Source organism: Lissotriton vulgaris, unplaced genomic scaffold, assembly GCF_964263255.1.
Source record: "Lissotriton vulgaris unplaced genomic scaffold, aLisVul1.2 SCAFFOLD_220, whole genome shotgun sequence".
NCBI classification, from domain to species: domain Eukaryota; kingdom Metazoa; phylum Chordata; class Amphibia; order Caudata; family Salamandridae; genus Lissotriton; species Lissotriton vulgaris.
Genome location: NW_028248788.1, coordinates 1,442,806 through 1,456,174, shown reverse-complemented (window position 1 = coordinate 1,456,174; position 13,369 = coordinate 1,442,806). Strand labels below are relative to the sequence as shown.

At 55.3% G+C, this 13,369-nt stretch overlaps 1 protein-coding gene across 2 annotated transcripts in view; it reads left to right on the top strand.

Moving 5' to 3' along the window:
* Positions 1-13,369, top strand: part of LOC147663825 (uncharacterized) — a 227,180-nt gene that overhangs the window by 87,507 nt on the left and 126,304 nt on the right. For both annotated transcript variants that reach the window (XM_086950187.1, XM_086950186.1), the window contains exons 4-5: positions 8,112-8,197; positions 11,955-12,055. In XM_086950187.1, the coding sequence (XP_086806313.1) occupies positions 8,112-8,197; positions 11,955-12,055 (187 nt within the window). The remainder of the gene's footprint in view (positions 1-8,111; positions 8,198-11,954; positions 12,056-13,369) is intronic.

Sequence of the window (13,369 nt, the reverse complement as noted above, 5' to 3'; positions counted from 1 at the left end):
AGGCGTTGGAAGGTCTTATCTTGGCCCAGATGTCCCGCCAGGGGCACAACGTGGGCCAGGTTGAGGAGGAGTCCGCGGAAACGTAGGGGTACCACCAGCACACGGGCTGACCCTAGTTAGGCGGTCTTCTGTTCACTGTACAGTAGGCCGTTTTCCCAGTAAAGGTAGTGGGAGCCGGACTGGTCTCCAGCGGCCTGGGCTGCGGCCTGTGGCCGGAGCCCCTCTAGGGCAGGGCAGGAGGTCTGCTCTTGGCAGAACTCCTCTCGGGACGGTCCTCCCTCTTGGCGCCACTGGGCCAACTCGGGGAGATCTGCTAGGGTCGGGACTGGTTTGACAGCGGGTCCGAGGGGTCCTTCGTCGGATGCGTTCTCTTCGAGGGAGGGCTGGTCGAGGACCGTAGGGTGCTCGCCGCCCTCAGGGACATCAGGGGCTGAACTGGGCAACTCAGGCTCTTCGTTCTCAGGGTTGGGCATTCTGGCGGTCATGGCTCGGGTGCTCACACAGGCCCATTGGGGCAGGCCTAACATGGCTAAATGGGTCCTTCTCTCTACCTCTTTCCACTGGGAACTCTCTAGGTCATTCCCCAAGAGGCAGTCTACAGGCATGTCCGTGCGGACTGCGACCCGCAGATCGCCCGAGACCCCCTCCCACTCAAACAGGACCTGGGCTATCCTGCAGTTGCGGACAGAATTATCGGCGGCTATCACCCGACAGGAGGTGTGGGGGATGATCATGGACTCAGGAACTAGCGTGTACCTAACAGACGTGATGCTGGCTCCTGTATCCCGAAGGGCTCCTATGCTGCGCCCGTTAACCTTCACTGTTTGGCGGTACTTTTCGGTGTTGTCGGGCAGATAATCTCCGTGGATCATCTCACTATTCCCCAGGGAAGCTAGGACCATGGCTGCGGGTTCCCACTCTCCCTGTTCTTCTATCTCCTCCTCTTCTAAGGCTACTGAGGATATCTGTCTAGTGGAGGGCCCAGTGGGGGTGGATTTCGGGGTCAGGGGACATTGGGGGTCACCGGCATAGTGCCCAGGTTGCTGACACTTGTAGCACGTGGAGCTGGGGCGTAGCCCCGGGGGTCCTGCACTCGGGGCGGCTCTCGTCACGGGAGGAGAGCGCGGGGTCTGGTTCCTGGGGGGACTACGCTGAGGCCCTGACTGGGAATTCTGCTGCTTGCCCCGACCTCCCCCACCCCGCTGGCGGGAAGATCCTTGTTCGTTCCGTGGGGGTCTCCCCCGGGCGCCTTCTGGACTCGGGTGGCCACCCATCGATCGGCTTCCACAGCCAGTTTCCGTGGGTTGGCGAGCTTGCTGTCCAGGAGATGCTGTCTTAGTTCCACAAAGCAATTTGCGGACAGGTGCTCGTAAGCTACTAGGTCGACTAGACCCTCGAAGGTGGTCACGTTGCTGCCCTTGATCCACCCATCTAGGGCCCGGGTGTAGTAGTTCACATAGTCCACCCATGTGGTGCCAGGAATCTTCTTGCACTCCCTAAACCGCTGGCGATACATTTCTGGCGTTAGGCCGTAGCGGAATAAGAGAGCGTCTTTCATGTGCGGGTAGGCGTTCATGTGTGCCGTTGGTAGGTCCAGCAGGGTGTCTCTCCCCTCGCTGAGGAAGCGGCTCCATAAGCCGGCCCCCCAGTCCTTCTCCGGGGCCCGGTGAGCGGACATGGCCACCTCGTATGCTTTGAACCATTGCTGGATGTCGTCTCCTTTGTAGAACTCCTTTACAACGTCCTTGGGGATATGTACCTTCGTTTCTTTGGGGACCACCTGCTCCCCAAGGCCTGGTGATCCGGCTGCTTCTTTTCTGGCTTTTAATTAGATTTCCTTGAGGCTGCGCTCGTGCTCGAGCTGAAGTTTCCGTCCTTCATGCTCCCTCTGGAGCTTCTTCTCCTCTAGTTCTCCTTGGAGTCGCAACTGCTCCACCGCCAACTTCTTTTCTGCGAGTTTGAGTTCGCCCTCCAATTTGAGGCGCGCCAGTTCGAGCTCATGGCTTCGGTCACGTTCTCGATCGGCCATCTCCTCCGATGACCGCTCTCTCCCGGTTGCTGGGCTCTGGGTCGGTTGCTGGATTCTCTCACCGGTCGGTGTACCGGGTTCGGTCCGTGGCCTCCCTCCCTCGTCGTCTTCGGTCGGGGGGAGGGGTGCTCCGGACTCTACCCACGCGGTTAGCGCTTTCTGGAAATCATCCTTGGTGCTTAGTCTGGTACTCGGGATATTCAGTTCTTTGCAGAACTGCTTCAGCTCTCTGTGTGTGTAATCTTCCAGGAGGTCTTTGTCGAAGGTTGATTTTACACCAGATTCTGTAGTCGTCATGGTCGCTCTTTTCTTGTGCGTTTGTTGCGTGTGTGTTCAGTCGTGTGTCAGTGGTACGATCTTCAGACGTAGGTTCGTATCGCGTCGCTGCCACCAATGTTGGAAGGCAGTGACCCCAGGGGTCAAGGGGACTCTCCTAACCGCCTGGAACCTCCTCTCCCACAATTACTGCCGAGTCTTATCGAGGGGGAGTCCCCGCCGGGGAGGACTGATCGTACACACTGTCGACACACCACACTTATGAACGGACACCACACCGTGATTCCTTATCAAGAAAGACTTTATCAAGATTAAAAGTAGGGAGCAATACACAGCGATCGAGGGATCGCGAAAGTCTCGTAACGAGGGATTGGGGAAGCGGGACAGTCTTAGGATACCAGCTGGCACGCCACGCACCCTGCGCACAGTTCTCAATCCTCGAACTGGGGGGTACGGGGGCTGGCGATGGGACTTGCTGTCCTACTCACTTCTGGTTCAAGATGGTCGTGAGGGTAGCGTCGATGGTCCAGCCGGACCAGAGAGTTCGTCAAGCCGCGACGAGGTCAGCAGGGCTTGGGCAGGAGTACTCTGTCGTACTCGTAGCAGTTGGAGCCGCGACAGCGTCAGCAGGGCTCGAGGGTTCAGGTCTCGTTTCTCAAGAGTGGGCCGCGACAGCGTCAGCAGGGCTCCGATGGTTCAGTTCCGTAGATTCTAGGGTGAGCCGCGATGACGTCAGCAGGGCTCAGTGGGTCAGAGTCTGTTCTCCTCAAGGTCAGCCGCGATCAGATCAGCAGGGCTTTCTTGTCCAAGATACAACTACCGGCTAGATGGAAGGCAGGCTGTCTTATAGTACTGGAGCTCTTTGATGTCCGAACCCTCAGAGGCAGGGGGCCGGAGGTCCGAGGGCCAGGCGCCTGATCGTCTGGGCGGTTGGTTCTTTGATGCTTTGGACCATGCGCCCAGGGAATCTCAGACGCCCATCAGGGCCTGGAGCCAGCTCACTAGGAGGCCCAAGGTGCAATCGAAACCAGCCCCCAGGGATAGTTCAGAGGTGTGAGGGAAACCAGTTCCTTGGAAGGGGGCCGGAGGTGTGATGGAAGTCTTGGTTTCGGGTACTTGAGGAGTCGTTCACCCCCGGATAGATCTGGGCGCGTCGGATGCGCAGGCTCAGCTGCAGCCAGGAGAGGCCAGGGGCTGCCGAAAGGGAAGAAGGCGGCCGGCCGGCCGGCCGGTGTGGCAAAACATGGAGTCTGATGGTCACGTGCACGGGTGCAGGCACGCGGTCTGGGGATCGTCTCAGGTCCAGTGTAGGAGTGTCATATACAGTTCTGGGTGGACGGGAGTCAGCTCCACCCGTAGATCTGGGGCTGCGGAGATCAGCGAGGACCACGCCACTAGGCCGGGTCCAACAGATCTGTTGTAAATTCACATGCTCTGCTTACTCTCGTCATACACTGCCAACACACGGAGACTGGGCAGTATGGATCTGTTGTAGATTCACTTGCTCTACGTACTCTCTCCATCCACTGGCCAGCACACAGAGACTGTGCAGCGAGGATATGTTGTAGATTCACATGATCTCCATACTCTTGACATACACTGGCCAACACATAGAGACTGTGCAGTATGGATCTTTTGTAGATTCACATGCTCTGCGTACCCTCGCTATACACAGCCCAACACACAGAGACTGTGCAGTATGGATCTATTGTAGATTCACATACTCTGCATACTCACTTCAAACACTGGCCATACACAGAGACTGTGCAGTATCGACTTGTTGTAGATTCTCATGCTCTGTGTACTCTCGCCATACACTGTCCAACACATGGAGACTGTGCAGTATGGATCTGTTGTAGATTCACGTGCTCTGCGTACTCTTGCCATACACTGACCAACACACCTCCACGACTTCACGGCCTCAGCTGTGAGTGCAGAGACTCCCCCACGACTGAGGGGCCTCCGCTGTGAGTGCAAGGACTCCCCCACGACTGAGGGGCCTCCGCTGTGAGTGCACAGACACCCCCATGTTCTCATTGCAGAGATGCTGCCCTGAGTGCAGAGACTCCTGCATGACTGAGGGGCCTCCGTTGTGAGTGCAGAGACTCCCCCATGTTCTCATTGCAGAGATGCCATCCGAGTGCGGACTCCCCCACGACTGAGGGGCCTCCGCTGTGAGTGCAAGGACTCCCCCACGACTGAGGGGCCTCCGCTGTGAGTGCAGAGACACCCCCACGACTGAGGGGCCTCCGCTCTGAATCCAGAGACTCCCCCACACCTGAGGGGCCTCCGCTGTGAGTGCAGAGACACCCCCACGACTCACAGCCTCAGCTGTGACTGCAAAGACTCCTCCATGTTCTCATTGCAGAGATGCTGCTCTGAGTGCAGAGACTCCTGCATGACTGAGGGGCCTCCGTTGTGAGTGCAGAGACTCCCCCATGTTCTCATTGCAGAGATGCCATCCGAGTGCAGACTCCCCCACGACTGAGGGGCCTCCGCTGTGAGTGCAGAGACTCCCCGACGACTGAGGGGCCTCCGCTGTGAGTGCAGAGACTCCCCCACGACTGAGGGGCCTCCGCTCTGAATCCAGAGACTCCCCCACACCTGAGGGGCCTCCGCTGTGAGTGCAGAGACTCCCCCACACCTGAGGGGCCTCCGCTGTGAGTGCAGAGACTCCCCCACGACTGAGGGGCCTCCGCTGTGAGTGCAGAGACTCCCCCACACCTGAGGGGCCTCCGCTCTGAATCCAGAGACTCCCCCACACCTGAGGGGCCTCCGCTCTGAATCCAGAGACTCCCCCACACCTGAGGGGCCTCCGCTGTGAGTTCAGAGACTCCCCCACACCTGAGGGGCCTCCGCTCTGAATCCAGAGACTCCCCCACACCTGAGGGGCCTCTGCTGTGAGTTCAGAGACTCCCCCACACCTGAGGGGCCTCCGCTCTGAATCCAGAGACTCCCCCACACCTGAGAGGCCTCCGCTGTGAGTGCAGAGACTCCCCCAAGACTGAGGGGCCTCGGCTGTGAGTTCAGAGACTCCCCCACACCTGAGGGGCCTCCGCTCTGAATCCAGAGACTCCCCCACACCTGAGGGGCCTCCGCTGTGAGTGCAGAGACTCCCCCACGACTGAGGGGCCTCCGCTGTGAGTGCAGAGACTCCCCCACACCTGAGGGGCCTCCGCTCTGAATCCAGAGACTCCCCCACACCTGAGGGGCCTCCGCTGTGAGTGCAGAGACTCCCCCACGACTGAGGGGCCTCCGCTGTGAGTGCAGAGACTCCCCCACACCTGAGGGGCCTCCGCTCTGAATCCAGAGACTCTCCCACGTTCTCATTGCGGAGATGCTGCTCGAGTGCAGAGACTCCTGCATGACTGAGGGGCCTCCGTTGTGAGTGCAGAGACTCCCCCACACCTGAGGGGCCTCCGCTGTGAGTGCAGAGACTCCCCCACGACTGAGGGGCCTCCACTGTGAGTGCAGAGACTCCCCCACACCTGAGGGGCCTCCGCTGTGAGTGCAGAGACTCCCCCACGACTGAGGGGCCTCCGCTGTGAGTGCAGAGACTCCCCCACACCTGAGGGGCCTCCGCTCTGAATCCAGAGACTCCCCCACACCTGAGGGGCCTCCGCTCTGAATCCAGAGACTCCCCCACACCTGAGGGGCCTCCGCTGTGAGTGCAGAGACTCCCCCACACCTGAGGGGCCTCCGCTGTGAGTGCAGAGACTCCCCCACGACTGAGGGGCCTCCGCTGTGAGTGCAGAGACTCCCCCACACCTGAGGGGCCTCCGCTCTGAATCCAGAGACTCCCTCACACCTGAGGGGCCTCCGCTCTGAATCCAGAGACTCCCCCACGACTGAGGGGCCTCCGTTGTGAGTGCAGAGACTCCCCCACACCTGAGGGGCCTCCGCTGTGAGTGCAGAGACTCCCCCACGACTGAGGGGCCTCCGCTCTGAATCCAGAGACTCCCCCATGTTCTCATTGCAAAGATGCCGCCCAAGTGCAGACTCCTATCCGACAGAGGGGCCTCCGCCACGAGTGCAGAGACTCCCCCATGTTCTCATTGAGGAGAAGCTGCTTGAGTGCAGAGACTCCCCCACGACTTTGCGGCCTCCGCCATGAGTGCAGAGACTCCCCATGACTGTGAGGCCTCCACTGTGAGGGTTGAGAATCCCTCACAACTGTTAGTATGGAGACTCCCCCACGACAGCAAGGCCTCCTCCATGAATGCAAAGGCCCTTTGTGAATCAGGCCCAAGGCTTCGGGTCCGAGATTCTGCAGCACCACAGAGGCCATGGATCTATGCATTGGTGCATAAAGATAAAGATGTAAGAAGTGAAGGTCTCTGGAGAGAACAGCATCGGCCTCCATCACTAGTGGGTACGGGGGGTGAAGACACTTATTACTGCGGAGAACCACACAGGAGGAAGTATAAAATGCATGAGTGCCCCCAGAGCGGCTCACTCACCAATAGCCTTAGATACTTTCATCACGACTATTCCGCCAATACTCCTGATACTAGGTGTAGCACTAAAAACACAGATCATGGCATGACCACCTTACTCGTTCTGCCAGGCATGTGCCAACCCTGGCTCTCTGCCAGTCCACCTGCAGGAGTGCCTCCACTCATGCCTAGAACTTTGAGCAGGAGGTTGTGTTATCACATTCAGAGACAACAAATGTGGCATTTTGGCTCTAAGCTGGAAGTGTTTCACCTTAACTCACCCCTAAATGCAGAGATGAGCTGCATCAAAAGTGGAAAAGATTAATTATCTGGGCCTGGCACAGAAACCTCCACCACCGAAGTGACTTCTTACACCTCGGTGTTGCACTGTCTCAGTTAATGGATGTCTTTGACGCAACACAGACATGTTAGTGTGGAAGCCTTGCATGGAAAGTGACTTTGGCTGTGGCAATGATGCAGCAGCGCTAATAAAACCCATTTCCAAGCTTTTATAGAGTCCAAGCTACATCCGGTCCTTACCCATCCCATCTTCCAAATGCAGCATCTGACTTTCACCTTAATCAAGTGATAGAGGTGCCTGTGTTCTTCCCCAAGGCACTGAAATCAGCACTAGCAGTTGTCCTTACTACAAGCGAACAGGCCTGTCTGCCTCCTCATAGGAAGGGTGACGACTTTCAGAAGATCTGGCAGAATGTTCACAGAATATGTACAAGCAAGTATGGAGGACAGGACTACTAAATTAGACAATGGTATAGGCATGTATCTTGCATTTACAGGCACTGCCTGTTAGTACAGAAACAGATAACAGGCAGCCAACACATAGACCTGAAGAGGGGCGGCAGCAGCCATATGCAGCTGCTGATGGTGCGCAGTGCATATGTCCTGTAAGCTACACTTCCCTGACTCAAGCTGGGCTAATTACACCAGTTTGAAGAAGCAGATCTGGAGTGTCTGACACCCCTATGTTACTGTCACTTGTCACTCTACGCACAGCATGTGAATCAGTATCGTATCCATACTGCAGATCTTACAGTGCGGCAACTAGTTTCTGAGATGGATTCGCTGGCGGCAAACCCGGTGTAAAGCGGATGAAAGGACTGAGCTAATCTAATGTGACAGTTTGCCCAATAATCTGAGGAATGGTGTGAATCGAGGGATATTCAAGGTGTGAATCTACAGCACAGGTAGAGATTGCAGATACTTCCACGCTTATGAAGTCAATTCTTTCAAGGAAGTCCCCTGATCAGAGGATAAACGTCATGTTCTTGCCTCCTGAGAGACCCTCATTCACCCATAAATGCATGTAAGGGCCCTAGTGTTGAAGTCTGAATCCTGCTGTCCCTCCACAGGTGAAGCGACTGAAGGCCTTCCGGGGAGACCGGTCTAACCTGAGCGAAGCCGAGCTCTTCCTGGCACTGCTGCTGGATGTCCCGAGGTAAAGGGATTTTAAAGATGATTTGCATTGCATAGAAACATTACCTTCTATAGAATGCATTACACATACTACAAACCAATAATTAAACGTGTTGTGTACACACCTCCTTTCATTAGAACTAATCATTATCAAATTGCAATCCTGAAGCGTTATACTGTGTGCATGCGAAGGGGACCTCTTTCTGGGCTTTGGTGTTTGTCTGTAAGAGTGCACATGCCCACGTGTGAGTGGGTATGGGTGTGCATGCATGTATAAGAGAGAGATAGGAACAGAGCATAGCCGGTGAGATGCAGATGGAAGGTTCCAAAAAGTATCTAAAGTAATCGTAGGTTGTAAGGTGCTGTACGATGTTCACGTGAAGGGGCCCTTTAGTCAGCCACTGTCCATGCAGGTAGGGGCAGTGGGGCGAGGTGGAGGGGGAATTTCGACAGACATGGGCCGCTCTTGCCATAGTGCAAGGTACTCCAGCTGTGTGGGCGTATGTGTGTGTTTGTGCATTGCGTGTGGGGTGTGCATATGAGGGTGGTTGTGGGTGCATGCGTGTCTGTGTGCATGCATGTGTCTATGGGCGCGTGTGCGTGTATGTGCATTGTGTGGGGGTTGCATGTATGGGGTGGGTGCTGTTAGAAATGGGATCTCCGGTTGGCTAAGGCTTGCGCCAAAGCCAGGCAGAAACCACCACTCTAGTTAGGACAAGGGAGTTACACTCCAAAGATAACCCCTGCTCACCCCCTTGGCAACGTGACACGAGCAGTAAGGCTGATCCCGGAGGCATTGTAAGTTAAGCATTTGTGCATGCAACCCCCAGCAACAACATCCCAGGCCCCCCACAAAAGGAACTCCACACAAGGGTAGATCAACACTAGCCTTTATATTCTCAAACCACCTTAGAATAGTAAGCACATTATGTACACTGTGCCAACGGGCACGGGCAATATTTACAAGGGATATGTACTCATGACAGTGCCACGGAGACCACTGTCAGAATCAGCACTGAGTAGAAATAGCACTTCTAGCACATAGAATAAATGTAGCACCAAATACCCATTGTAGAACACAACCAGTAACCACTGCTAAAAGGTAGGTACACACTACACAATCCTAACCACCTTAGGCATATATCACGCGGGGAACCATGAACTCCCTAGCATAAACAATACTAGGGCAACACAACCTCCTAAGCATACACCATATCTAGGGGTATCAAACACAGGGTGCGCAAAACATCCTACACACAGTACATTTCCTAACACCCAAAGCATATGCGCATAATTCACATGTAGCACATAAATCACATCAAGGGTCCAGGTTGCGCCACTGCGCCATAACCTAAACGTAGCAGCTGCCCACTACTTGCTGGTCAGCTGAGGACAAGAACAGGGCCTAAACGCTGCTGCTGGCACTAAGTGCTGCGCAGCTGGGGAAGGCCAAGGTAGGGCGAAGGAGTGCGACTCACTCCTGAGTTCAAAGTACATGTCCCTAGAAAGGAAGGAACCTAAACGGTGCAGCTGCCCACTACTTGCTGGGCAGCTGGGAACTCAAAACTGCAACTGGGGCTTTCACTAGCCCTCTGGAAGAAAGACTGCGCAAAAGGTTGGAGCCCTCTGGTTCTAGAAATACATATTGCGCATTTTGGATCCCTCTGTCTCTGAAACAACTGTGTGCACGGGAGCACTCTGGCTCCTTAAAAGAAATAAATGCCCTCAGCGTTGGAGCCACGGGGCTCAGCACGGGCTCCTCTGGCCCTTTAAATCAATAATGTGCCCCGTGAGCCATCTAGGCTCTGAAGATAATGGGGGCTTTGTTGTAGCCACGCATGGCTCGATAAACTAATGGGGGGGGTCGGGGGAGCCACCTGGGCTCCTTGAACAAACATGCCCCCATCGGTGGAGCTGCCCTCTGTTAGACGGGCCGCTCTATCTTAGTGCCTCGCACCAGCACTGGGATCAAAAGCACCATCTGCCCCCAAGTGCCGCAGTCGGCACACACAGATACACCCATAGAGTCCCCCAGCCCTTCTCTGACTCACCGGGCTGTTCGCGGGGGACTCCTCCTTCCCCGTGGCTCCTCTCACCATGCGGTAGGGGGGACGCGGTCTCTTCTTTGTGGTCTGCCGGGGCACTCCCTCGCTCACGGGAGCTCCGGCGGCTTCATTGAGGCAGCGGGCGGGGCTCTCTCTCCCTCCTGAGAGCCTCGCTCATAGCGGCTGCATTTCCTGTGGAGCGGGCAGCATCCCCGGTCTCCCTCTCCACACACGAGATCTGGAAAAACGGGCAATGGCTTCCCCCAGGCAGGGGGAAGGGATGCACTCCAGGCCCCGCCCACAGTCAGGCGGGCATGGGCCTGGCTTCCAGTTTTGCCACGGCGGCGGCGCCATCACTGTTTCGTGGGGCAATAACGAGGGGTAGGCACCCTCGAGGTATAAAATAAAAGTAGAAACGGGGTGGGCACCCGTTAAGGCGCATTTTAAAAAAGGGCGGCACCCTTAAGAATTATTATCAATAAAACGAAGACGCAGGGTGGGCACCTGCACACTCGGGGGCATTCCAATAAGCGGACATAATGCAGGGTGGCACCGGTAAGCAAAATATATCCATAAGCGGGTTGGGCACCCGCCAAGCAGGAGTCACAGGGAATCCCTCCCCAGGGGATTCCCTCTTAAAGGGCCACAACGAAAAAGGAGCACAGCACTCCCAGGGGCATTCAGATCTTATAAAGCCCCGAAAGATAAAAATACAGCCAAAGTCTTTGCAAGGTCCCGGAGTAGAAGCAAGGCAGAAGGGTCCCAGCAACAAAGTCCATCAGGCATCCAGGGCATACAGAGGCTGGGCAGGGCCCAGGGAGGCAAGCCTTCCCCTGGGACCCAACAGCAGCACGCCCCTGGTAGATTCAAGTCAGGAAACAAGAACATGTGACATGAGGTCACAGCCTCTTTTTATACACCAAATCCCTTTATCTCTAGGGTGCAGGGTGGGGTAAAACTAGATTCAACTGGTTCAGGGACACTCTATTGTGCTCAGCCCCTCTCCCCATTCACAGGACAGGCTAGGGACATCAGACACACCATAGAGGGCAGAGCCAGCATTGTGGAGGGAAAGCCCAGCCCTATTCTGGTCCCAGGTGCACTCCACCCTCACATCAACATGCACATCTCTCCATTCACCAGCGGGGCAGAACCATCCTGACTCCTGAAGCCAGGCACACCAGCCAGCTCCAGCCAATCACAAGCCAGACAGTCAATTCACATTAACTGCACAGACATGCCAACTTCTAGAAGTGGCACTTCCACACTAGACACAATAAATCTGCGCACATCATCGTGCAGCATTTAATCACACGAGTCTGCACATACCAAACTCGACCCTGCACTATCCACACAATAGGAGATACCATGGACACTCAAATCCCCCATGCATTCCTATGGGAGGGCAGGCCAATCTCACACACGCACTGAGGGAGCGCACGCACTTTACACTGCGCAACAGTGCTAAAGTGCGTAAAGACCAGAAATCACTTTAATGATATAACATTAAAAGGCAAAAAAGTTCTGGGGTGAACCTGCCAGAAGGGCCAAGTCCAACAGGTGCATGTGTGTCTCTGTGTGCATGTGTCTGTGTGGGTGCGTGTCTGTGTATTGTGTGGGGGTTGTGCATGTATGGGGCTGGGTGCATGTGTGTATATAAAACCCTTCTGGGTGTTTGTAAATGCACCCCTCTCTGTACCCACTACATGTGAATTATTTGTCTTTTGGTCTCAGTTACACGTTGCGTCTGGAGGCGATGATCTTGCGGAAGCAGTTTCCAACCACAGTCGTGAGTCTGCGCACTTCAGCCCGCTTTCTGAAGGAGTCCGCACAAGGTGGGTCTTCGTGCGTGGGACGGTGGGGATCATGAGTTACATAAATAAGGAGAAATGCTGTGGCCATGTTTATCTCTGTGTGGGATCTGAAGGGGGAAGCACACTCCACACCCCAGGAGTGTGTAATGGGATTATGGTGTCGAGGTGGTGTGTATCCGGGAAGGTATGGTGGGTGACGAAGCCTTTATGATGGAGAAGGAACGATGAGTGGTCGGTAAAGGAGTATGGCTTCTAACCGAGAAGGTGACTGAGGCAAAGTGATTGACAGCACGCTGAAGAACCTGAAGTTGGCACAAAGAGCACTGGCACTACAGGATGAGTGCGGGCATGGGGGCGTACGGTCACTTTGGTACCACACAAATAGTTGCACATTGTTGCAGATCGTGTTTGTTCTAAAGGTGCATTGGCATGATCTCAAGGGGGCATTCACACACCTGTATGGCATGTGCCCCAAAGAAATGAGGTACAATTGTTGTATTTTTGTGGCTGTGTCATATTACAAGCGAAAAGGCAGAGGGGACGTTAGCAGGTGCCCTGACTGCCAGTCATGTTGAGTGCCACAAAGCGGAGGCACAGTCAGTGCGCTCCTTGAAAGTGTGTATGGTGGACGGCAAGAACCCCCAGACATCACCCTGAGGTGGGTGCAGTCACTCATTACACCTCCCTGTGGGGGATCTACTCCCCCTTTCAATGAAGGCCGTGTTGCTGCCTGCACAGTGGAAGGCAGACTGGTATCGTCAACAAGCTTCTTTCACTAGTGAGTTGTTTCCCGTGCACTCGGATCTTGATGTTGGCACTGGGAGCAGCATGTTTGTGGTGATATGGTGCCCTGTTCTGGTCTGTGCTCGGCACACACACTTAAGTGTCCAGCACGGTGCTGTGAGACACTGCACCATGTTTGTACTATGGATCCCAGTGGAGAGAGAGTGTGGGGAGTAAAGAGGGGGTGCAGTCTAGCAAAAGCAGGTGTTATCTGTTAGTGGTTCAGTGAATTACTGTTAAGATGATAATATGATATCTGCAGAGGTGGGGAGGTGGGGCAGAGCATCTCTGTTCTTGCGGACGCAAGTTCCCCTCTTTAGCGCTGAGATCCACACTCCTGTAGGATGGATTTAATCGAAGATATGTCTCTGCCAGAGAGAGCGAAGGTGCTGCCTGGAGCGCTCACCTGCAACAGATGGATCAGATGCAGTCGGCTCTGGGGTTCTTCAACAGTAACGTCCAGTCCCCAAAGGATAGAGGTTCACAGCTCCTTCTATGGCCATACTTCTAGCCCACACGTCTCTAGCACCCGTCCTGCCAGGGGCCATTCTA